Source organism: Pectinophora gossypiella, chromosome 10 (assembly GCF_024362695.1).
Source record: "Pectinophora gossypiella chromosome 10, ilPecGoss1.1, whole genome shotgun sequence".
In the NCBI taxonomy this organism is placed as follows: Eukaryota; Metazoa; Arthropoda; class Insecta; order Lepidoptera; family Gelechiidae; genus Pectinophora; species Pectinophora gossypiella.
The window spans coordinates 3,139,719-3,167,021 of NC_065413.1; the positions used below are offsets into that span (position 1 = coordinate 3,139,719).

A 27,303-nucleotide genomic window follows, 5' to 3' on the forward strand; every position below is an offset into this window, starting at 1 on the left:
GTGCCCCAGCAGTGGGGACGTTAATGGGCTGGTGATGATGTTGATTAAGGCATTAAATAACACTGGTATAAATGCAATGTCCTGCAAAATTGCATAAGCAATTTGACTGCAGGATCAGAGTCTCACTAAAACATGGTTAGATTACAAAAAATAAGAAATAGGTAAGTAACTGCTAAATTAAATCGAATAAATATTTTTTTAACTTATTTTTAAACGTTTTGGCTCATTTTTAACCTAATACACGACCCAGTACTTAGTATATAAAATAAAACTGAGTGTACTAAATCTAGACTATCTAGGCAAGCTATCTTCTGGCACTAAACGTCTACAAGCTTGCGTGTGCTGCAGTAAATTGCCAAGGAATGTACGTGCTTGCTCTAACGTTTGTGGCCGCGTGAATAGAGTAGACAGGTTACCTACATGTTTACATGCATTCATTCAAACATAAGATTATACCCATTTTCCGTTGGCATTCGTTTTATGAGTTCGTTGTATGCTATACACAACATCAATCTCTGCATTTAAGTACTTATACTTCATCAACATCTCCCGTTGCCCCTTTTTGACAGAGATTTGACAGGTCCGGTTTTATTCATAGAAGCGACTGCCTGTCGACCTTCCAAACCGCGAAGGGAAAACCAGTCCAAAACAGGTTAGGTCACATACCTCCGAAATGTATTTCTCGGGAATGTGGATTTCTGCACGATGTTTTCCTTCACCGTTCAGCACGTGATAACCATTTATGATCCAAACATGAATTCGAAAACGAATTCGACAATCCTTAATATTATGTTTAGGCCTGTGCTGGATTCGAACCTGCGACTTCAAAGTGAGAGGCAAGCGTACTGGGCTACAACGGCTCACAACGCAACGGTAAAGGAAAGCCCACCGCGTCACATGAAGGCTCTGCCGCAGCCCAAACACTGACCAATGCGACATTAGCATTTAAATAGCTTCGGCTTAGATACCGGCGCGACTATCCCAACTACATAGCTACGAATACGGCTTATATTTACTCGAAATATTTACACATAAACATAAGCTCCGTGGTCTAGTGGTTAGAGCGTTAGGCTCACGATCTGGTGGTCCGGGTTCGATTCTCACTTTGTGAGACTGTCCTTTGTTTGGTAAGGACTTTTCAGGCTTGAATCACCTGATTGTCCGAAAAAGTAAGATGAGTCTGTGCTTCGGAGGGCACGTTAAGCCGTTATAGGCTTCGTTTCTACGTACGTTGCATTTGAACCTGTCAAATAACCTCATTATTGCAGGTCTGGTACCCCAGCGCGGCCCGTTTGAAAAGCAAGCCACAACAATGACTATAAAAAAAAAATCTAAAAATAAGCATGCGACCAACAACCAGCCATAAAACCTACGCGCTCTACTGACCAGTAAAAAGCAAACACTAAGCTCGTATTAGTTCACCACAAAGCAAATATCACGCCCACACACCAAAGAGGTGGCCACTGAGTAAATACTTCAAAGGGCTAATATTGATGTGTACGGACTACGAACACCCAAACCGTCCATCCGCATTATCATTTAGATTGACAAGTATCTTTCACTTACTTGACCGGACAAATGGGAAGCGCCTAAACCCTCGTATATTTACTTTTTACACACTCGTCATCCCCTGCCCTTACTCTAAGTGGGGTCGGCATGACATGTATTTCTCTTCCATTCATTTCTGTCAGTCGTCATCTCGGCATAGAATAATAATTTTATTTTTATTCTAATTTTGATTTGGTTTGACAGGACTAAAATTAGCTCTATCCCTTTCTTGCACTTATTGTAAGTGCAGGACGGCATTCATTTGGGAGCTGTCGAACTGAATTTGGGTTGGGTTTGTGTGCACCCGAATGGGCACCAATGTATTTTATTTTATTTCGTGTAATTTCATTTTTATTAATAATATTAATTTTATTTGATTTTATATATAATTTAATTTTAATTTATCTAATGTAATCTGATGTACTTATAATTATGGATATTAATCTGGAATAAATAATTTGGATTGAATTGAATAGAATAAGGAATAACTGAAAATAATTTAAAAAAAACACAAACATTTTTTTTTTCTTGTACGGGGTGTTAGTAACAACGTAACGAATACTCAGGGGGATGATTCAGACCATGATTCTCAGTTGATATCAAGTGGAATTTTCCGTCCGACCATCATCATCATCAGCCGTACGACGCCCACTGCTGGGCATAGGCCTGCCCCAAGGATCTCCACGACGATCAGTCTTGCGCTGCCTGCATCGCGGCTTCCCGCGACCTTCACCAGATCGTCGGTCCACCTTGTAGCGGGCATACCCACTGAGCGTCGTCCGGTATTAACTCTGAATAATGAGCTGAATGAGCTGAATCATTCCTCTCATCATCATTAACATCCTGTATACTCTTCTGCCTACCCCTTCGGGGAGATACGTGATCCTACGTTTACCAGTAACATTCGTACCCCAATGTGGTACCAATGCTCATGGCCGCACACTCACTTAACTATCCGGAAGCAGCGCGAAGACATTAGCATATAGATTACATCGCGTGACATATCGCGATCACCACACGAGATTACAACGTGTTTCACAGCTTTTAGAAAAGAAAGGCTTATTTTCTGAAGACATTTGTCCTATTTTGCACATCTTTCCGTAATCCCTATCAGGGTGGGTTGAGTCACAAGTAATCTTCTACCGTGTGGGTTGTGAGGTGAATTACCAACCTCGTCAACCCTGGTGTCAGGGTTATTATTGAGCCGCCAAAGGCCCCCGACATGGCTCATGTAACGACTACTTACTTACATCAGTAAGTAATAACCGGGAACAACGGCTTAAAGTGCCTTTCGAAGCACGGATCATCTTACTTTTTGGACAATCAGGTTATCACCCTGTAATGTCCTAACCAAACTAGGGATCGCAAAGTGATTTTCGTGATATGTCCCCACCGGAAATCGAACCTGGGACTTCAGGATCGTGAGCCCAACCCTCAACCACTGAACCACGGAGTCCGTTACACACAAGTAATTGTGAGTCACAAGTAATTACGGCGTGTTTCACAGCTCACAGCTTTTAGAAAAGAAAAGCTTATTTTCTGAAGACAATTATCTTATTTTATACATACTTAATAGGGTAGTTTCCAACTAGTCAAATCAGATACTTTTTACTAAATGTCAAAACACGAAATTACTATCGAATTTGTATGAAAAAACAACCTGTGACGTCATAGAAAAACGTGACAAAATGTCGCACTTATTATTACATTTTTCTTGATTAAATTTCATAAATAAATTAAATACAAAAAAAGAAACTACTATAGCTAATAAGAAATGCCCTATCAAATTAGTCCAAATCTGCGAGCGCATTGACGGTTTGAAAGTCAATTAAGTCTTCTTCTATCGTATGGGTTGTGAAATGGAGTACCAACCTCATCAACCCTGGTGTCAGGGTTACTATTGAACCGCCAAAGGCCCCTGACATGGCTCAAGAATTGAGGGAATAAAGTGGGGCGGTTAACGCGCTTGGTCTGCGATTGTTGAAGTTAAGCAACTTTCGCAAAGGCCGGTCATAGGATGGGTGACCACAAAAAAAAAGTTTTCATCTCGAGCTCCTCCGTGCTTCGGAAGGCACGTTAAGCCGTTAGTCCCGGCTGCATCAGCAGTCAGTTAATAACCATCAATCCGCACTGGGCCCGCGTGATGGTTTAAGGCCCGATCTCCCTATCCATCCATAGGGAAGGCCCGTGCCCCAGCAGTGGGGACGTTAATGGGCTGATGATGATGATAGTACACCGTCTTACCAAAACGGAAGTAGCGTGAAGCAGACATTAGCATATAGATAGCATGTGACCGCAACCAAGGCGGCGTGACATATCGAGATCACCACGCGAGATCTTCGCATGTTTTACAGCTTTAGATCGAGTTGATCGAAGGATCGACCTTTCATGATAGAGATACATAAGTACATAAAATAAGCTCGCGACTACATCCCAACTGGCGTAGCCATAGGTACATCCATTGCAAGTTGAACTAAATGCACACCTCACCGAGCTTTCTGTTAGACCAACGTGGCGATGCCATATCTCCGTCCCTAATGGCCAAGCCAACATTTAGAAAATAAGGTTATTAATAATATTTTTCTTTCGTAATATGTGAAAGAAATACAGAATGGACACTGTGTCTAGACGACAAAATGAAGAGAAGGTTACCGAAAATTATATTGATAATTGTTTTAAAATCATATATCCAATAAATGTGCAATTATCACTATCGCTCTCGTAATAAATTGGTAGAAATATAAATGCTTACTCGGTAATGGAAACTAATAAACCATTAGCTGGGTACATTTATAATAATTATAAATCAAATTACATTTATTAAAAAATATAGTTATAGTTACCTACGTACCTACTAACACATGATTATGTTACCCATGGCCGACTGATTCGCAAATAGTCTAAGATACGAGCTACCAGCACATACAATATTTCATTAAACTGAGATATTTCGGCAACACAATGCTCCTGTCAAATCTCCCATCAAATAGCGGCGTTTTATTAACTGAAAGTTCTCTGAAATATTGACAAAATATTTCATATAATGTGTGACATCTTTCCTATAGTGATAAACTTGAAACGAAGGAGGGTTCCGTGTAATCTTATACGAGGATACGACCGCACGTCCATCGTTCAGCTTCTAACACATTACTTTCAACTTATCTAACGATAACCGGACACGGGCATCGTCTTTACTTACTACAATATAAATACATTTTTTAAACGTCAAAATGATAAATGAATCATTCATGAATTAAAAATAGTCGGAACGACCGCAATATACCAAGAAGATGGAGAATCCACTCCGTGACGAGATACAATCGCCGGCGAGAGTAATTGCCGGATGAAACGATGGATCTCTTTAAAGTGGTGCGAACGGAGCGATCTCTCCAGCTGAATGCTAAAGAGGCTGCGACAATATATCTAATTGTCCCTGAGGCGCAAAACGATCGCGGCAGAATCTCAGCAACGCGCCACGAAAATCAATAGGCACGTCTTCGAGATGACTCTCCACTCATCCCCGACTCAACGGTCATTTATATAAAGTGTCCGCTGTTTTATATAATGGGGTTTGTTGACAGTGGGTGGGCTGCATCCTTATCAGGCGGTATCGCCAGAACGCCGACTCCGTCCCCCTCCCAGTCAATGCCTACCACGCCCTCGGATTCCTCGCGGATGCTGCGTCATGGACCACTCTGCACGTTCTTGTCGAGGGGGTGGAACTGATGGGTAGTTGTGTGAGGAGTTATGTCATGACTTACCCGCGTGAGCACGGTCCCAGTTTGGGCGCCATTTAGCGCGTGGTAGCGGCGCGGCAGCGGGCGATCGCGCGGAGGAGCTAGCGCGGCGACGGGAGCCGCGCGACTGCCGCCGCCGCGCCGCGCGCCTGCGTGTGCTCGTCGCGCGCATGTGCACACTACACGCCTACCCGCGATTTGTTTTGCTCTGCGACTCTCATAACGGAGGCTTTCGTTAAAAGCCGCAGAAAACGAGATTATGTCCCGGTATGGATACGGGACGCGTTGTGGAGCATTCCAATGAACGTCAGCTGAACCCTGTAGCGGTATTGTCGGCTTTTGTACGCGTCGTTTGACGTGAATTGCAATGGACTTCTGTGGGATTTAAAGTTGGCTTGTTAAACGGAAACGTTTGTTCTGTGGAGCCGTTATCTTTGATTTTAAAGTTCTATCCCTCTCATTTTCTGTAACGAAGGCTATTGTTATTAGAAGGCTATCCATATTTGTACCGATAGGAATTTAGATGAAAGTACCCTTATCTCGTTGACAAATGTTTGGCGGCTTGGTTTGGAAAGAGGTCTAGCAATTACTCAACGTGGAGGGTATATGGTGGATACACACATATACATATAAACATAGATATAGTAGTGTGTATTTCATCTTCTAAGCTAAACTGGGAGCGAATAAAAAATACGTCAAAACCAACAGAAGGATTTGTGTCCTTCCTAGCATGATGGACCATTATTGCAGGCAATGAGATTTTCACATCCGTCTTAAAAACTTCGTTAACGGTTGAAACGAAGACGGGGGCAAAGGTCAAAGGGGTCCGTTGATTGAGAGGACGCTTGTTCCCAGCAGTGGGACGCGTATTGTAGGCTATAATATATGAATGGGAAATTGATTGAATGGGAATTTGATTGTTTATGGTATGAAAGGAGGATGGTTAATGAATGTGGCGTAAGGCGGTTTTAAAAAGTAAGAAAGGGGAGTCTTTGGTGCGATATCGGTCGGGTGAGAGGATTGGGTTTTAATATTTAAAGGTGTGTGTAAAATAAAAGAAGTACAGACATTTAAAAAATATCCCGAGTTATTTCATTATCCCACATGTATGTTGGAACATTGTATTAAAAGTAACATGTAAAGCATTCTAGCATTAGAGGCGGTGCGAGGTGTGCCATCGCGGGAAAGAGGGGGAGGGGGGGTTGTGTGCGCCAAAAGCAACCAAGACTGGTCCACCCAGAAACTAAAACTTCAACTAATCGAAAAATTGTATTATAAGGGGCTTAGGGGTGCTCGCGCCACCTAAATGTATTGCTAGGGGCACTGTGCCTATTATCTCCTTATTACTTGTCGCTGTGATGTTATGTGATATATACCTATATATAAATATACTCACGTAACATGTCAGTAGCATGTGTGGGTCTGTAGAACGGAGGAGGAAAGATCACGTACGTTCTTCCCCCAATCCGCACGGGTCGACCGGCTCCCTCACGTAATCCTTACATTTAACTCTTCCACTTTCACAGAAACGTAACTTTACTGCGGCAATATAACTGAGTAACGGATGAAGTAATTTATTTTTATTTCTTAGAATTATTTTGAGGGGCTGCAATCTTCAAGGCGCGAAGAAAAGTAACGCGCAGTTATAAATCTTACTGTTATTTTTCATGTTTGTGACGTGACAAAAAACGAGTGAGGTGAAACGTTTCGTGAGTTCAGATGACATTTTCTACTTGACCGGACAACTGGGGAGCGCTGAGGACTCTCACCTGATACAAGAGGCAAGACAACAGGTCTGAGGGTGACCGTGAGGCGCGAACCTCGACTCAGATAAATTATGAGATTCTGATTACTAAATAAAGACGGATCTAAAACTAACGAAAAACATATTCTTTTTTCTATTTAACTTATTTATTGAATTATAATCATGAAAAACGTTACAATAAGTCCGACATTTTATCACGTTTTTCTATGACGTCACAGTGTGCTTTTTCATACAAATTCCATGGTAATTTCGTGTTTTGACGTTTAGTAAAAAGTAACTGATTTGACTAGTTAGAAACTAGCGCGTGAGTATTATACCAGGGGCCTGTTTAATAAAACTTACAATTGTAAATTACAATGACAATTTGATGTACATTGCGGAGTGTGTGATCACAAATATTTTGCAGCTTCAAATTAGCTACGTAGTGAACACCAAATTGTCGTTGTAATTTACAATTGTAAGTTTTATTAAACAGGCCCCTGGCTGTTTTTCGCTAGAATTTATCTATGTTGGTACTTACACGTTATTTATGCACCTAACACACTAACACCATATAGATCGCAATGTTTGTGCCTCACCCAGCAGCGTCCACAAAATACCAGGGTCATGACTCACGCCGCCGCTAAGTATATGCTGTTATCCTTTTATTCAGAACGTCCACAGATCGCCTCTTATTATTTGTCTGTTTAACCTATGTGCAAATCTTTGGAAATAACACATACACATATATAAACTCACGCCTTACCCACCGGGGTAATCAAAAATCTCCAATGAAATATAAAACCCCCAAAAATATCTTCATTTCATCGGAAATAAATTGTGTTTAATTATGAAAGAAAGAAAGAAAGAAACATTATTATTTAGGACACAGACACGGATCTTCCTATTCACTGAATTATGCTTATTCTGTGTATTTTATTGTTACTAGGTATTTGTGTAGCATTTTAATAAATAATTATTTCCAAGTTCACCTAAAGACTTTATTTAATGAATCTTGTTTCGGACGACCACTTGACAAACTTCTACATCCGACGGTAATTCAAAAGTGGAATTTGAAGAACGTGATACGGCAAAAAGTTTGTTCTGAAGGCTCCAAATATGATGCGAAAAGGCACGAAATATTAAATTATATTGAAAGAAAATACGTAGGTAATAAAACCGAGGTCTCATCATCTCCCTAGCATTTTCCACAGGGTCCGCTTACCAAACCTGAAAATTTGATAGGTCCGGTTTTTTACAAAAACGACTGCCCGTTTGACCTTCCAACCCGCGAAGGGAAACCCAGCCCAATAAGTACATGTTAGGTCATATACCTCGGAAAATGCATTTTTCGGAAATATGGGTTTCCTCACGATGTTTCCTTTACCTACCGCTGAGCACGGGATAATCATTTATAATCCAAACATGAATTTGAAAACAAATTCGACAATCATTGGTTTAGGCCTGTGCTGGATTCGAACCTACGACCTCATAGTGAGAAACAAGCGTTCTACCAACTGGGCTGCCACGGCTCCTCGGTCCTCCGAGATCCTCCGAGATCGTGGGCGTACCCGTGTGCGTGTGCGTGTGTGTGTCTGTGTGTTTCATGGATGAGACATTATAATGCATCTTCAATCTTTATTATTCTGATGAAAACATAGAGAAGCAATAAAGGTAGCAACATATCTGATTCAAATATCAATCAACAATTATTTTGATATGTAAGTATAATTATATGCATCTTCCATTATATTATATTTTGGATTAATTATGTACCCAAGCAATAAGAAAATAGGTAATTATCATGTTAAATCTGGACAGCACCATCAATTTTTTGGTTACCTAGCCTGGATCGTCCGTCATTATATAAAAACTAGATGTCGCGTGGTTCGCTCGCAGCAAGCTGCTCGCGTGTCCTGTATTAATTCGAAGCTTTGTATGGCGGCCATTTTGTTTTTTAACGGCAATTGGATTTGACCAACATTTTATTAGGTCTCATGAAAACCAAAACGTTCCAGGTGTGATATATTTGCCAGGCCGTAGGGTGCCCCCTGATGCGGAGCAATTTTCCAAGATGACGTTCCGATCACACCCCTATACATCATTTTTACCTCTGAGATATTTTCAGGAAAAACAAAAATTTGTATGGCGGCCATCTTGTTTTTCCGCCATTTTGTTTATTTTTCACCGGCAATTATATTTGACCAAGATTTAAATAGGTATCGTGAAAACTAAAAAGTTCCACGTGCGATAGTTTCACCAGGCCGTAGGGTGTCTCCCTGATGCGGAGCAGTTTTTCAAGATTGAGAAGTATTACCATATTCAACTCGACGTTTTGATCACACTTCCCATACATCATTTTTACACCCGAGACATTTTCTGGAAAAACGAAATTTTGTATGGCGGCCATCTTGTTTTTCCGCCATTTTGTTTTTTTTTCACCGACAATACAATTTGACCAAGATTTAAATAGGTTTTGCGAAAAAAAATTTGATCCAGGTATAATAGTTGCGCCAGACTGTAGAGTGTCTCCCTGATGCGGAGCAGTTTTCCAAGATCTGGAAGTTTTCCCCTACTCATCGGAAGATCGTGATCACATCTCCCATACATCATTTTTACCCCCCGGCGCTCCTTCTGGGAGAACAACCCTGTCAGTGAGTCAGTGAGTCAGTCAGTCAGTCAGTCAGTCAGTCAGTGGGTTTGTAGCTATATATAATATAATATAATAATAATAGTTTAGAATAAAGTTTTAAAAATGGTCATTAGACAGAACAAAAATCTACGAAAAGCTCATTGAGAACAATGGTAGAATTTTTTATATTTAAAATGGCAATAAACAATCATGTGTCATCCTATTTTGTGAGCTAGCAACATTCTTTCTTCCAGAATCAAAAAAGTGTGACGGGCGACTATTTTATGAATTTTGAGTTGAATTTATATTAAAAAATGTCGACCCTCGCTGCGCCCTTATCCGTCGCGGGGACCAGAACTTCTGGAGCCCCAGTCCGCACTCAAAATGGTAAGTTTTCTGTGAAAAACTAACACACGCGAAGTACCCCGGTAGATCACATGCATTGGTACTTATGGTTTTATTTTTGTAAATATCTTGGAAAATTGTGGCATAATTAACATTACGTGACTACTACACACTTAGAAACGTTGTAAATTACTCTTATAATACTCCAGAACCATGCTAAATTAAATTTTAATTTACTTACAAAGAAACATAACCTACACGTTATAACAGGCGATGTTCTTCAAAAAAGAAAACGATTGAATTCGTACGTCACGTACAGTGATAATATTTGTTTTATCTAAAATAATTACCTTTTTCATCTTATAAAAACATGAATTTATAGTAAATATAAATTAAAAAAAATCTGTTCATCACCTTGGTAACTTTACAGTTATGGCAGCAGCTGCCATCGCCAACATAGTGAAGAGTTCTCTGGGCCCTGTGGGGTTGGACAAAATGCTGGTGGATGACATCGGAGATGTGACAGTCACTAATGATGGAGCCACTATTCTGAAGTAAGTAATCAAAATATCCAAATAATCAAGTAATTTTGTAGCCTAGGTCAGACACCAGCTACCTCCCACGGATGTACCTTATTTCTAATGCTAAATGTACTTTTTAGGCAATAAATAAATGTTATAATAGTAATAATACTTAGTTTTTTATCTCTTATTTTGGATAGATAAAATCTTTATTTTTGTTTTTACTAAGAGCAGATATCGTCCCTTAGCTTACAACACCGCTTAAGTCATTTTTACCAACTTTACAGGAGACGAAAAAAAATGTCTTATTTAAAATATCTGTAGATTTTTTTATTGCTACTTAATACATACTCTAGTTAGCGGTTAATAAATAATTATTTATAAGTACTTACTTTGACGATTTACTTTATTTTAACCTTTATTTTCTTCTTCATCCAATGAAATGTAAAAACCGCCAATTTTCGACTTGAGCGGTGTTGTAAGCTAAGGGACGATATGTTATGAGCAAAGTTTCAAATAGTGTGTCCTCCAGTGTGAACAGCTACTCATAATTAGCTATTTAAGTAATAAAAAGATCAGTCAATTGTTTCCAAGGTTTGCACTATAAAACTCAATTGTTAAAGTTATTTACAAACACTATATTTTCTGATAATTTGATTGATTGAGCTCGATTGAATACATAAATATTATACAGTTATATTTATGTATCCTTTGTCACTATAAGGTTCATCATAACCATCTTATTGCCCGTCCCTTTCCGTTTCGGGGGATAAAAAATGACAGGTGTAACTTGAAATAATGTTGTCTGGATTCTGCACCACTGACTGTACTTATGGTTCCATTGTTTTCACTAGAATGTTAGAGGTGGAGCACCCAGCAGCCAAAGTTCTGGTGGAGCTAGCACAGCTGCAGGATGAGGAAGTCGGAGACGGCACCACATCTGTTGTCATCATTGCTGCTGAACTACTCAAGGTATGTGTACAGCATATTTATACAACTATACAAAACTTTTCTTTTTTATTTCCTACTAGTACCTCAAAAGAGGTGAAGATTCTATGTTAGATAATTGTTTTTATTTGTAATATAAAAATAAAAAAGAAATTTCCACTGATGTTGAGGTAAATCTTCATTTTGTGTGTACCAGTACTATGACATTATTATTAAGCCTCTTAACCCTTTCACGGACAGAGACCATGGGTCATTGATGGTTCATAATAGTATGACACCTTGAAATCGGAACGTCATTAGACGTTCTGTCCTTGAAAGTGTTAAGATACAGCAGGTCTGAATGAGAAATGAAATGAAATAAAATTTTCTGTGGTAATTGTGGTCATACATTGTGATGGAAGTAAGTATTATGACTCAGCATAATCTGACATACAATAACTATTATAAATCTTATTCTAAATTAGCTAGTTACCTATATTTACATCGGATTTACATACTATTATTAGGATGCAATAGCTCACACATACAATAAAAAAAAACCTCTCTTAGCCACAGCTTTACTTGAGCAGGAGTTATATTTAACCCTTTCAAGGGCAGAGTCCATGGGTCATTGATGGTTCATAATAGATAGTATGACACCTTGGAAACGAAACACCATTAGACATTCTGCCCTTGAAAGTGTTAAAGAATAGGGGTATAAAAAGGCCACATTGAAGTAGATCTTATAAAAAGCAAAATATAGGAATGAGGATAAAAACTGCCTATTTCCCCCATCAGGTGTCGCTACTGTTGGACATTCTTAAGTTTGGTTATATTTGAACCCGTTTAACTGCAAAATCATGTGTTATATTTATTCCCTAAAGATTGGAAACAAGAAAACTTAGAAAATCTTATTTTCAATCAATCCTTTTTCCAACTGGTTGCTTTCTTTGCACCTCATTTCATAGTTGTTGTATCAATGTGGCTTTTTTTAACTCCCTAGAGCCCATCCTTTGTTTTATATTGTATTAAATAAAACTTTTGCAAGCCTATAATCATTATCAACATACTTTTCTAACCCCCTATTACTCAGAGCGCCGACGAGCTAGTAAAGAACAAGATCCACCCCACAAGCATCATCTCGGGGTACCGTCTCGCCTGCAAGGAGGCCGTCAAATACATCCAGGATAATCTGACAGTCACAGTGGAGTCCCTCGGCCGGGCTTCCATCGTCAATGCTGCCAAGACCACCATGTCTTCAAAGTTGATTGGAGCGTAAGTAAAGAATTTCCATTCGCAGCAATAGTTTTTGAACTTTTCAGTATAATCAAAAATGCTAACTTGAATAATGATGTTTATAGAAAATTCAAATCGTTATAATTAATTAGGTTCAATTAAAATTTTAGGATGTTGAATAATAAATCTTATTGTTCATCAAGGACAGTGTTCATTGAGGAGCTCGGTGGCGCAGCGGTAAACGCGCTCGGTCTGCGATTGTTGAAGTTAACCACAAAAAAAAGTTTTCATCTCCTCCGTGCTTCGGAAGGCACGTTAAGCCGTTGGTCCCGGCTGCATTAGCAGTCGTTAATAACCACCAATCCGCACTGGCCCCGCGTGGTGGTTTAAGGCCCGATCTCCCTATCCATCCATAGGAAAGGCCCGTGCCCCAGCAGTGGGGACGTTAATGGGCTGGTGATGATGATGATGATGTTCATCAAGGCTTTGAGACTTAACCCTCTTTGTCCCCTTCTACCAGTGACGCAGACTTCTTCTCCGAGATGGTAGTAGATGCAGCGCACGCTGTCAAGACGACAGACCCTCGCGGCAACGCAGCGTACCCAATCAAAGCAGTCAACATTCTCAAGGCGCACGGCCGCAGCGCGCGGGAGAGTGTGCTCGTTAAAGGATACGCCCTCAACTGCACTGTGGCGTCTCAGGCCATGCCCAAGAAGATTGTCAATGCTAAGATTGCCTGCCTCGACTTCTCGCTCCAGAAGACTAAGATGAAAATGGGGGTTCAGGTAAGAAGTGTTATAAAATCACAAAGAGAAAATTAAATCAAAAAACATCGATCGATGTTTTCTAATTAATAAAGCAGCAAGCAGTGTGTGCTATAAAAATTAAATAAAAATCTTTATATTACAAAGAAAGAGGCTTGATGTTTTAAATGAAAGATATTTATTTATTCATTTATTTTATTTAAAGGCACATCAACAATACAAGCACATAACACATAAGTCTTAAATATCTAATGACTCGATCTTAGTGCTTATACCTGTTACAGATGTGCACAGACATTCATTTTTCTCCTTCATTAAAATTATGTGAAAAAAAATATTTTTATAGTTTCTTTTTGATTGTTGGTGGAATAGAATGCATTCGAATTTTAATTATTCAAACTAGAAATATCTAAAATTATTTACTTTTTATTATTATGAAACATCCCTTTGGCAACGGAGATATCAACTGCTGGTTAGCAGAGCCACTGTCATGTAAAGCTTGCATCTGGTTGAACAATCCTTTACCTATGGGATACACGAAAGAACCTATGAAGCTGGCAATGATCACTCAGGGTGTTATATCCTCATTTAAAAATGAGAAAATAAAAAGCATGAACTATAATATACCAGGTGCTGGTCACCGAACCAGAGAAGTTGGAAGCGATTCGCGCGCGCGAGCTGGACATCACAAAGGAGCGCCTCCAGAAGATCCTGTCGACGGGCGTCAACGTGATCCTGTGCAGCGGCGGCATCGACGACCTCTGCCTCAAGTACTTCATCGAGGCCGGGGCTATGGGCGTGAGGCGCTGCAAGAAGGCAGACTTGAAGAGGATTGCTAAGGCTACTGGAGCCTCGTTCCTCACCTCACTCACCAATATGGACGGTGAGCGCTTGTCAGCTATTTCATGACGCAATTTCTCGTACTTTTTCAGGTGTGTTTTTCATTGTACAAATACGATACACAACAACTCACGACTATATCCTAATATAGTCACATCCATCGTAAGATCAACTAAGTAACTCTACTCTGAACCGGCGTGTATGAAACGATTGATGATATGGAGAAAAGAGAAGTGTGTCAGGTTCGAAGCAAATGGAATTCCATAGTCTCTGCTTACCTCGGTGGGAAATAGGCGTGAGTTTATGTATGTGTGAACTAAGTACCCACACTTCAAAGAACTTTCTGTTAGACCAACGTGATAGGTGGTGAGCCGTATCGCCGCCGTCTATAATATTTGAGCATGTGTTAGTGAAAACTGAACTTAAAATAAATTAATAACTTATTAACTTATTTGTGTAAATCCGGTACCGGGCTTCGACTCACTTGGCGCTCTCCTTTTTGAGAAGCAAGTCGGTAAAAAAATTCTAATCTGTAAATTGTTTACAGGTGAGGAAGTGTTCGAGCCCAGCATGATCGGCGAGGCGGCGGAAGTTGTACAGGAACAGATCTGCGACGACCAGCTCATCTTGATCAAGGGGTATGTTTTTATTCGAGTAAAATGAAATCAGTATTTTATCTACATACATCCAAATAAACTGATAGATATTAATTCTAGTGTACTTCTGTTGCTAATGACTACTTGATTAAGATGACGAGTAGCGTGTTTGGCAAACATCATAACTTGTCGAAAATAGGACTTGACGAATTACGAATTTGACATATGACAGACTTGACCATAGTCGTGAAATTCATTATATAAAATTGGTTTGTATAGTTATCTTGCTAAACTAAACTAATTTATGATATTAAGACCTCCGTGGTGGAAGGCACCTTGAGCCGTTGGTCCCGGCTCCTACTTACTGATGTAAGTAGTGTAAGATAGAAAAGAATTGATCGACCTAAATATAGACTGACACATCACTATGCTCTAGCTTATGTACTTCGACAGATCCGATTCTTACCGCGCATTGAGACGATTGTAAAACTAAAATGTTATCTTATTGAAATATAGTCAATAATTGTACTGAAGTGGTCATTCTCTTTAATAGTAGTTACATGAACCGTGTCAGGGGCCTTTGGCGGCTCGATAGTAACCCTGACGTCAAGGTTTAACGCTTTATTGCACATATAAACACAACACTAAAAACAATTACTAAAGTGACAAGCGAAGCACAATCGACGGCCTTAATTGCTAAATAGAAATTTTCCAGGCAACCTTAGGATGAAAGAACTTGCTGCTAGAATAGACCTCACAACCAACACTAGAAAAGAAGAAGACTAGTATATATGTATGTCCCCCCCAGGCCGGCCGCCCGCACGGCGGCGTCCATCATCCTCCGCGGGCCCACGGACGCGTACTGCGACGAGATGGAGCGGTCGGCGCACGACGCGCTGTGCGCCGTGCGGCGCGTGCTGGAGTCGGGCAAGCTGGCGCCCGGGGGCGGCGCCGTCGAGGCCGCGCTCTCCATCTACCTGGAGAACTTCGCCACCACGCTGGTGAGAAACGGCATCTACTTATCGTAATTCAATTCAATTCAATTCTCAATTATTTATTGCATTCCATGTAGTATAATGGGGTGTTACATAGGGATAGGAACTATAGGGCACAGCAACATTGAAGGGAAGAGAGGAAGTGTGTATTAAAATTCAAAACTTATCATTTAAAAATTCGTCTACAGTATAATAGCTCTTTTTAGTTAGCATTGTAATGTCACTAACCTCCTAATGCAGACACTACCAAACAATAACAATGGTGTTTGGCTTTTAAAGGACATACAATCTTACGATTTTATAGTTATGAACAGCTTATTATATCTCACTGCTGGGCACAGATCTCCCCTCAATCAACCGGAGGGGGTATGGAGCATACTCCACCACGCTGCCACGATTTTATAGTAAAAACTTCAAAAACGCATTTGCAAAATCACATTCTGATTTGTTTTTTGATAACAAAACCTTGCAATAGACACGCTAGTAAACATTTGTAATCTCAATTTTTACTTTACACTTTATATGAAAAATGGAGAACAAGAAAAGAACAGAGCCAATTTTCATTGATCTTGTGTCATTGGCATACGGTCCTTATAAACATGAACCGGCCTGAAATGATCCTTCATATATCGTCCAAAAACTGACTTTTTGTTGACAAAACCTCACAAGAGACACGCTAGTTTGAATCCGCATCACCACTGACTCCGCCTCCCCGCAGAGCTCCCGCGAGCAGCTGGCCATCGCCGCGTTCGCGCAGTCCCTGCTGGTGATCCCCAAGACGCTGGCCGTCAACGCGGCGCGGGACGCCACCGACCTCGTCGCCAAGCTGCGCGCCTACCACAACTCCAGCCAGACCAAGGTACACACGTGTTCCATTGCACTACGCTTCTTTAGTTACAGCTTGATTACCGGCAGCATCAGGATATGCACGACAACCCCGCCGGAATTATATCGAGGGCTTCGACCATTAAACCCAGACCGGACACGATCCGGAGGTCCCGGGTTCGAAACCCGGTGGGGACAAATCACAAAAATCACTTTTTTCACCTGATTTGATCACCTGATTGTCCAAAAAAAAGTAAAAAGATCCGTGCTTCGGAAGGCACGTTAAGCCGTTGGTCCCGGTTATTACTTACTGATGTAGGTAGGTATGTAGTCGTTACATGAGTCATGTTAGGGGCCTTTGGCGGCTCAATAGTAACCCTGACACCAGCGTTGATGAGGTTCATATTCCACCTCACAACCCACTCGATAGAAGAAGATGTGGCTATAGGACGAAGCCTAAACTACATTAATCTACCTATATTATACGTATCTATAAATATAAATGATAATAATAAAATATAAAGAATTTGAGAGAGGATTAATTGAATCTTTAATTATGTTCACAGGTAGAGCACGCAAACCTCAAGTGGGTGGGTCTGGACCTCACAGAAGGCGTTCTCCGCGACAACCTGGCCGCCGGCGTCCTCGAGCCCGCCATCTCCAAGGTGAAGTCTCTCAAGTTCGCGACCGAGGCCGCCATCACCATCCTGCGCATCGACGATATGATCAAGCTGGACCCGGAACAGAAGGGGGGGCGGAGCTATGAGGACGCCTGCAACGCTGGAGAACTAGACTAACCCCAATACGAGTTACTGCACTCTCGTCACTGTAAATACGTCACAAGGGTGAATCAAAAAGTACCTTGTTACATAATTCGAGTGGCGCGTTTTACACATTTTTCTAAAATACTGGCTATAAATAAGGCCCATAAAAGAAGATTCGATTCGACACAAGGGATACCATAATGTACCACGAAATATACAGGGCATATTTAAAATTGGAACTCCACTGAAAATTCAAAATGGTTCAGTGTTTACCCGTTTCGGTGGCGAATTTACACTGGCGAGTGTACAAATACCCCAGTGAGATCTCAGTACTACACTAGACTGATTATTCGTAGTTGAACGAGTCACATGGAACTAGGAAGATGGGGTACGATCGTGCAGCGGTTTTTAGTTGTGAAAATTGTTTGCGTTCATTGGAGCACTCTTTTTAAGTGTATAAGTATGTATTATCACATTAAAAACTTTTTGCTACTTTTCTACTGCCGCTGTAAACGTTAGTACATAACCCGTCACGGCTTCTAAAATCAATGATTACAGACATAATCGAATTAGAAAAGTTCCACTGAGTATTTTTCTACAAGTAACACTAAGTGAATTTGTACTGGGATCGGGTTTTATTTACTGTGGATGTGTGCTTGAGGTGCCTGAGTGACTGCTGTCATCATTCTTTTAGGAAGATTTATTATGTATTAATCCCACTGCGGACCCTGCAAAACATAGAGGAACTAGATGAATGCAAAATATGTCTCGATTTAGTTCAACTTGTCCAATGTTATTGCAGTGTCCGCATTGGGTCTTTAAAACTAATCGCAATTTTGCTAGTATCGATAGAATTCATGGAATTAATTGAAGTTTATTGTATGAAAAGTTTATGTTGTGTAACAAATTATATCACTTACTACTCCTGCAACCAGCATTGTAAACACGAAAGTATTATATCCTTGTTCTAAACAATGTCACAATAGATCGGAAGGATCCGTTTAATTTACTTAAATTACTCGGATTTATTTATTTTTAACCGACAATGGTTTCTTTGCTTTTAACATTAATGCTAGTTTAAAGCTAGGGCGTATGAAATAAACTTAATTTTAATACTATAACTTGTTTATTATTTCATAGATACGTGATTGTAGATATTATAGATACGTGCATTGCATAGATATCTAATCTTCTGCTGAACTATTATCTTGAAATGAGAGAGGAATGAGATGGGAGCTGTCAAGTAAAAGTCGTGTCCTTACCACACACCGGACACTTCAAACAACCTCGTTTTACACAGACACCACACATTGATGTTATCGTACACGCGCGTCTGTGTGTGTCGTTTGACGCCATACGATTCAAGTTTAAACTATGTCCGACGCGGGGTGAGGCAAACCTAGCTCAGACGCTGGTGGGGAGCGGAGAGTTGCCGTTCTATACGTAGTATCATTCCTTATCCTATGTCATAGCATTGCCATTTATAACTGGTCGGGATACTGATTACACAGAAAAAACGACAAAAATTTGTCGCGCAAATATTAGAATTTGTCAGTCTGCCGTTAAAAAGTTACAAGATTTTTTGGTGGCAATACCAGGATGCGCCTTTCCCCAGCATCACATATTTGTTACAGCATTTAGCGAAGATCTGATTTCACCATCAAAATATAATTTGTCGCCAAATATCAGAATTTTTCGACACGCCGTTCAAAAGTTATAGATTTTTTGTGACAGCGCTTACAAAAAAGTACTAAAATTTTTCGCCAAATATCAGAATATGGCAATCCATAAATAAAAAGATATTCGACTTTATTTTTTTATGCTTTATATTTAAATAAACTAGTAAGTAATTGGCTCCTGGACTACTGCGTATAAAAATAAAAGTCTAATATCTTTTTAGCTATTGATCGTTATATTCTGACATTTGGCGACAAATTTATACAATAACAGACTTTCCAGCCTACGTTCCTCAAAAACAATGTAGATGGCGCTGTAAAGTTTTTCCTACGTTAAACCTTCTACCATAGATCATATAATACTAACGTAGCGTAGGTACAGACTACGAATCGTAGCGTACAGATGCAAAGACCAATACAGACGCCTCACGTCATACATCGAAACCGTACCCTCCTAATTCGGGCAATTATTCGGGATATTTTTCGTTTTCATAATGGCCACTAGATGTCGCTAAAAAATATACTCAAAAACAATATAACTGAGATGGCAATGGCCCCGATTCCTGCAAACACCGCCTAATTTTATTTTAAGTTATATCCGTCATTTTCATATCCGTCGAAAAGGAAAGGGACGGATGATTCACAGCTCTTAATTTTAGGAAGAATGAGTAAATGAATGTGTCGGATTATTGACTGATGTAAAATTTTTAGACGGTTGGTTTAGATTTGTGCTTAAAATTGACGTGTGTTCCATAAATTTTATGCTTGTCAATTACCCGTCCCTTTCCTTTTCGGCGGATAAGAAAATGACAGATATAACTTAAAATAAAATTAGATGGTATTTACAGGAATTAGCACCATTGCCAGGTTAAGGGACACGATTTTATAGTGTCGCAATACCGCTGCCGCAAGAATGACAAAACTTTCGTACTAGAAAGTCTTACCAAATCACAACAAACTTTATAAACGTGCACATTCGCAATCGCAATGCTCTTTGCGCTCACTCAGTTGTCAAATGATAAGACGATTTCTTATCACCCGCTGTTATCATTTTTGAGATAAAGCAATAATATTTTTAAATAAGCTTTACACGTATCACTTCACCACCGAATAAAGATGTTTAAAGTAAGAAGTTTAATTGTACCATTATCAAAGTCAAATAACCTAAAATTATGTAGTGTTTTGTTTTCATCATCAGCTGGGCAAAAGGTAAACTTTTTAATAATTATAGGTAGGTATAGTTTTTATGAATACAACTTATAAAACAACGTACAACGTGTTAAAATATATTTCAAGGTATTATTTACGGCAAACTACCTAGTAAATTCACTTTTTGAAATAAATCGGTCCAGTAGGTAGGTATTTACAAAGTTTTTTAAACAAGTCTTTCCGGTCAGGCAGCCGCATGAATTTTAGTTCGCGCAAGCACGCCTGATGTCACATCACTCGATCCGCCCGCACGGTCTCTATACGCCCATAATGGCCGCATACATAAACATAATGCATAATTACTCTTTTACGCAAAAACGGTACTACTGAATAGATTTTAGTGAAACTTTTTTTTTGGGCGCGGCGGTGTCAGGAGCGCTCAAGCTGCGGGGTCCGGATCACTCGGGCGGCGGGGTCAAGAGCGCCCGGACGGCGGGGTCAGGGGGTCAGGAGCGCCCAAGCGGCGGGGTCCGGATCATTCGGGCGGCGGGGTCAGGAGCGCCCGGGCGGCGGGGTCAGGTGCGCCCAGGCGGCGGGGTCAGGAGCGCCCGGGGGGTGGGTTATGGATCACTCGGGCGGCGGGATCAGGGGCGCCCGGGCGGCGGGGTCAGGAGCGCCCGGGGGGTGGGTTATGGATCACTCGGGCGGCGGGATCAGGGGCGCCCGGGCGGCGGGGTCAGAAGCGCCCGGGCGGCGCGGTATGGAAACCTAATAGCGACATACTAAAATTATTCAGGAAAACTAACCACCTAATAATATAATGTTCTGTTAGGATATGATATGGTTTAATATGGTTAAGTAGGTGAATGGTACTATTTTACGCAAAAACTACTAAATGGATTTTAATGAAACTTAACAATAATATATCTTGTACGGCATAATAATACATAGGCTATAATTTAGATGTAATTACCTATAATTATGAAAATTAAATAAATCATAATCATAGACGTTAAGTAAGTCTGCAATCTAAGAGCAATTTTGCCGTGAGTTGCAAAAACCATGAGAGTTAGACAAATATAATGTATAATGAAAATGTATAAAAATTACAAATAGTTGTTGTACAACTAATTAAAAGTCCGCGATAGCGTGTAATTTTTGTCAAAATAGTTAGTCGTAAGTATAAAAAACCATGTTATTACATTTCTAATGTCAGCTTTGAAGTAAATAATTCATTCTTATCAAAATAAATACTTTTATCACTTCAGATATACATAATGTAAAGGATAAACTTCGTCCTTTACTCTACGTAATTTGGACAAATATTTCAAAAATTACGAGATGTAGGTAGAAGCGTGTATGGTCACGAGCATTAATATGTATACACATTGGTACCATGTCACATTAACTTTTTTGACAAATTGAACTGTAAGTCTCACTAAATGTCAAATATGTTAGTGCGACAGAGTCCTAAAGTGGGTACATTATATTGCTCATGACTGTACGCTCTGCTAAAATACAATTCGGTGTGGTCGATTAGATGTGACGTCACAAGCCTATCCGCGGCAACTTCATACCGAACTCCAAAAGAAATATAGATGGCGCTGTACAGATTTTCCTTCGTTTAACCTTCTTATGGATAACAAATATATGCATCTTTTATCTTTGTTTTTGGGTATAAATGAGGACCCTTGTTCTTACACCCAAACACAACAAATCTTAAACCCATTATTATTCTGATAAAAATAATGTGGACAGCGCCATCTATATTTATTTTTGGAGAACGTAGCCTGAAAAGTCCCTCATTGGCAAACAGCAAGTAATTCAAAAGATTTCCACTCTTGAGTTTTATGCCTACTCGCCATTTTTATATTTGCATCCTATTATTATTTTAGTTCTTTTACAATTTGGTCTATTACTTACAACAAATTTTCATTTCGTTTCATTTCATTTCACTACCTAGATAGATAAATATTTTTATTATTATGTGAGACTGGTGGTGATCTACCTAGATAGATAAATATTTTTATTATTATATGAGAAAACTAGCGACCCGCCCCGGCTTCGCTCGGGTGCAATGCTGAGGAAAACAATGAAATTATTTTCGACATCACATTAAAAACCTCAAAATTAACAGTATTTCTCCACTATTTAATGGATGTTATTACACATATAAACCTTCCTCTTGAATCACTCTATCTATTAAAAAAAAACCGCCTCAAAATCCTTTGCGTAGTTTTAAAGATTTAAGCGTAGGTACATAGGTATATAGGGACAGAAAAAGCGACTTTGTTTTATACTATGTAGTGATAAATATCTCAGACTCTAAAGTAAAAAAAGTTTCTATATTCTCTTTGTATCTGCCTTATTGCAGGAAGAAAAAATAAAAGTAGGTGAATGGAACATAAATTACTTAAAAGTAGGCAGTGGTCCTCACACACTGCTCTGTATGCCGGGAGCCCTCGGCTCCATCTGGACAGACTTCAAGCCACAAGTTGAAGGGATTGACAGAGAAAAGTTTACGGTCGTGGCGTGGGACCCACCAGGTTACGGCAAGAGTAGACCTCCACTGAGAGACTTCCCACCAGAGTTGTATGAAAGAGATGCTGACTATGCTTATGAATTTATGAAGGTAATCATTTTTTTTATTATTATTTATCTTTATATATTTATAATTCTCTCCGAAGAGGTTCAAGTGGCACGAGCCGTAGCCGAATGCTTTTATTGTTTCAGCGATTAAAACTTATTATTATATTTTAATGGTGTCAAGTCCTGGCACTGCTACCATAACGAATCGGAATACTGACTACACAGGAAATTTGTTGTCAAATATCAAAATGACAAAAAAAAACATCAAAAACTTACAAGCACTTTTTAGTGGCAATGCCAGGAGCCTCATTTCCCCAGCATCATATTTTTGTTATAGCGCTTAGCGAAGATCTGATTTCAACAACAAAATGCCTACAATTGTCGAAATTCGTCGCCACATATCAGAACTTGACACGCCGTTCAAAAGTTATAGAGTTTTTTTGTGCTTACAAAATTCTTATTCCAGCATCACTTCCTTCGTATCTCGATTTTCGATAATTACTGCACTTAGCGAAAATCTGATTTCACCCAATTTCTACAATTTTTATAACGAAAGAAAAAACCTATAAAAACCTAAAAGAAAAAACAAAAAACCTATAAAAAAATCCTAACCTATGAAAAGATACCTATTCGACTTTTATTTTTATATGCACTAGTCCAGGAGCCAATTCAGTAAATGTTAACATTGAGTCATTTCTAGGTACTTACTAGTTTAATTTTATCAGATTATTTTAAGGTAAACCCTTGTGGGATTTGATATTGTTATTTGTATAAATAATAATTAAAAAAGATTAACGTCTTGTTTATTTCACAAATAATCATTAATATTGTTTAATAGGTTTCCTAATATTCTTTGTTCGAAATGGGCAAACTCTTGCATATGTTTTAAATTTAAGATTATTGTTTTGTTTGCGATATAATAAAAAATATTTAGGGTCCGTCTAAGTAGTTGATGCCAAACACAGACCAAGTAGAGATGCTACGCATGATGCCAATTGTACATTAACGTAAAAAAATTGGCCCAGAGACGAGAAAGGTAGAAACTCGGTAGAAAGCTTTGGTAGAAAGGTTCAATGGTCAGTGTTGCCAATAATTGCTACTCAACGTCCCTCCACCTTTTTCCCATTATTTTTCTTCTACCCTCGATCATGTGTTGATTTCTCCCTAGGCGCTGAATATCCCGAAGTACTCCCCGCTGGGATGGAGCGACGGCGGTATATCCAGCCTGATCCTCGCGGCCAAGTACCCCGCTGCTGTCAACAAGCTTGTGGTCTGGGGCACCAACACTCTTATACTGCCGCATGAACTTGAGGTCTATAAAAGTAAGTACCAATGTTGTCTGTGTAGTCGCATAGAATAATAGGACCCCCCCCCCCCCCAAGGCCCCGATTTGTGTTGGTAGCAGTCAGACTTAAGAAGCGTGCGCCACCGAATTAAAAAAAGAGGTTGGAAAGGATTTAACGCTCTTTTGTATGAGAACCGCTATCGCCGCTATGTTTATAATGTGACTAATTATTATTTATTTATTTATTTAATGTTGTATGTACAGCTATAATTAATTTAGTGGCAACTTATGGTAAAAACAGAAAGCCAATTATAGTTCCTCGCAGATAGCAAATTGAAAAAAAAAACAAACAAAAAGCAGTTAACCATTATTAGGTACTTACTTAATTCTTTGATGCTTAATACTGACATTATTTGTAATATTGTACGTCCGACATGGACATGCTGTTGAGACAATTTCATAATGTTGGACACCTGCATGTATGTACCTACACAGCTTCTCAATAAATGTTTCTTGTTTTGCTGGTTCGCCCCACTCTCTTACTACTACTCCTGCAAACAGATAACTACGATAGCTCTACTGCTTCTCAAATTTCATAGCCACTTTACCGGCAATGTATATCTCATGTGATAGGCTGCAATTTTATCATTACTTTTCGTAAGACAAGGTTTGCGCGTTTACAAAAATTGTGTATTTATGGTGTCATAACGTTACAGAAATCAGAGACATCGACTCGTGGTCGAAGCGCATGCGCGAACCGATGATAGCAGTGTACGGAGAAGATCTGTTCCGGAAATATTGGGCTGAATGGGTGGACGGCATGGTCGCGCTGTTCAACGCTAAGAATGGAGAAATCTGCTCTTCTATGCTGAAGAATATCAAGTACGCTATGTTTCCACGTCGTTAGAGGGCTTCGACCAATTGTCGTACGACGTTCTTCTATCGTGTGGGTTGTGAGGTGGATTACCAACCCCATCAACCCTGGTGTCAGGGTTATTATTGAGCCGCCATAGGTCCCTGACATGACTTATGTAACGATTACGTACTTACATCAGTAAGTAATAACCGGGACCAACGGCTTAACGTGCCTTCCGAAGCACGGATCATTTTACTTTCGGACAATCAGGTGATCAGCCTGTAACGTTCTAATCAAACTAGAGATCACAAAGTGATTTTTGTGATATTTCCCCATCGGGCTTCGAACCCGGGACCTCCGGATCGTGAGCACAACGCTCAACCACTGGACCACGTAGGCCTTTGTACGTACGGCGTTTATCTGTGTAGATAGGATTCGTTGCGTCTATTGGTCGAAGATCTTCTATACAAATAAAAGTTACTGATTTTACTAAATTTTTGTATCATTTCTCTGACTCAGATTCTGAGTTTACATCAAGTGGAAATTTCCGTCGCAAAAGTATAGAAATGAAAATAATTTAAAAATACTATACCTACAAAAAAAAATCCGACTATAAAATCCACTTTATATATTTCACTAACATTCTGCATTTATTTTTACCGACTTCAAAAAAGGAGGAGGTTCTCAATTCGACCGTAAATATATATTTTTTTATGTTTCTAATATGAATTACTTAACTTTTTCTAATAGGTGTCCAACTTTCATACTATACGGACAGAAGGATCCAATGGTGGATGGTTCACACGTAGCTCATCTGCACACCAACATCGAGGGGTCTAGGTAAGGATTTCCATCAATAATACGTTTAATATAATTCTATTTTCGCTCAAAAATACAGCCTGGTACAAATGAGATATGCAAAGAAGATATGCTTATGATTTATATTTGACCAGGCTATAATGTAAATAGTATAGAACCTAACCTGCCCAGTCGTGCTATTCCATAGCTACGCAAGTGGCGCGCTGACAGTCCTCTGCACTCTATCTGTCAAGAGTATTACTTAAATTCAGTTGCACGCAAACGGCCTTCGTGGTCCAGTGGTAGAAGGTTAGGCTCACGATCCAGAGGTCCCGGATTCGTCCCGATGGGGAAATATCTCAAAAATTACTCTGTTATCCCTAGTTTGATTAGGTCGTTACAGGCTGATCACCTGATTGTCCGAAAGTAAGATCCGTGCTTCGGAAGGCACGTTAAGCCGTTGGTCCCGGTTGCTACTTACTGAAGTAAATAAGTAGTCGTTAGATGAGTCATGTCAGGGGCCTCTGGCGGGTCAATAGTATCCCTGATACCAGGGTTAATGAGGTTGGTAATCCACCTCACAACCCACACGAGAGAAAAGTTGCACGCAGTATACCTGTCTCTTGTTTTTCAAGACCATTATGCCTGTCTCTTTTTGTCTAGTTATTTTTGGGTATTAGCCGTAAAAACACCTCCACCAACCTTCAGTACAGCAGCGTGGTGGAGTATGCTCTATACCCCCTCCAGTTGATGGAGGGGAGGCCTCTGCCCAGCAGTGGGACGTGTAGGCAGTTTGTGTTTGTTATTTCACCTCCCGCACGTCAGTCACCACTAAATTTTACGTTAATTTTGACTATATATTTTTTTTCAGAATTCACCTTTACCCCGATGGCAAACACAACATCCACATAGCTTACGCAGAAGACTTTAACAAGAGAATTGAAGAGTTCCTGTTGAAATGAACGATACTAGTTGTTTTCTATCGCCCTCATTCGATCTTCTTATCGTGTGGGTTGTGAGGTGGAATACCAGCCTCATCAAACCTGGTGTCAGGGTTATTATTGAGCCGCCAAAGGCCCGTGATGATCCGTGCTTCGGAAGGCCCTCATTCGATAGTGTGGATTTTATACGAAATCTCATATTTATGTTATATTTATAATCTTCTTGTTTTTTGTTTTGAAATATTTTTTTTAGGTGACAAGTGTTATTATATTACAGTAATTCCATTGTCCGAAACTTTTTCTTTTAATTAGTCATTAGATTGAAGAGAGTCAAGGAGAAAAAAAATAGGAATTATTCTTCCTAAACACTCCTTAAAACTTATACATCAATGGGCAATGAGACTTTCCTCTAAAACATTATATTTGTTATTTTTTTTTTACGATTTTAAATTTTCTCTTTGTGAACATTATTGTATGTCAATGGGTGTAGGTACAACAGTGATAATGATTGGAAAAACACTCTTGTTGTTGTAGC

General features: G+C 39.7%; 3 protein-coding genes across 5 annotated transcripts in view; 2 read left to right on the forward strand and 1 right to left on the reverse strand.

Annotated features, from left to right (window-relative positions):
- LOC126370216 (tolloid-like protein 1) overlaps positions 1-5,362 on the reverse strand; it is a 166,438-nt gene extending 161,076 nt beyond the window's left edge. For both annotated transcript variants that reach the window (XM_050015004.1, XM_050015003.1), the window contains exon 1: positions 5,310-5,362. The gene's annotated coding sequence lies outside the window, so the exon portion shown is untranslated. The remainder of the gene's footprint in view (positions 1-5,309) is intronic.
- A 4,540-nt stretch (positions 5,363-9,902) lies between these two features.
- On the forward strand, positions 9,903-18,595 carry LOC126370232 (T-complex protein 1 subunit alpha). Its single transcript, XM_050015043.1, has 10 exons — positions 9,903-10,048; positions 10,437-10,560; positions 11,382-11,499; positions 12,548-12,729; positions 13,211-13,475; positions 14,085-14,337; positions 14,842-14,932; positions 15,699-15,891; positions 16,604-16,744; positions 17,277-18,595. Exons 1-10 carry the CDS (start codon positions 9,976-9,978, stop codon positions 17,505-17,507), a joined length of 1,671 nt encoding a protein of 556 aa, XP_049871000.1. The 5' UTR covers positions 9,903-9,975; the 3' UTR covers positions 17,508-18,595.
- A 1,534-nt stretch (positions 18,596-20,129) lies between these two features.
- LOC126370279 (valacyclovir hydrolase) lies at positions 20,130-27,056 on the forward strand. 2 transcript variants are annotated; one of them, XM_050015107.1, is made up of 6 exons: positions 20,130-20,359; positions 22,674-22,931; positions 24,057-24,210; positions 24,890-25,055; positions 25,780-25,869; positions 26,699-27,056. In XM_050015107.1, the coding sequence occupies exons 1-6, from the start codon at positions 20,267-20,269 to the stop codon at positions 26,787-26,789; spliced, it is 852 nt and encodes a 283-aa protein (XP_049871064.1). In that variant the 5' UTR covers positions 20,130-20,266; the 3' UTR covers positions 26,790-27,056. The 2 variants fall into 2 exon arrangements, with proteins under 2 accessions (XP_049871064.1, XP_049871065.1); XM_050015108.1 differs by having other exon boundaries at positions 20,130-20,275.
- The last annotated feature ends 247 nt before the right edge of the window (positions 27,057-27,303 follow it).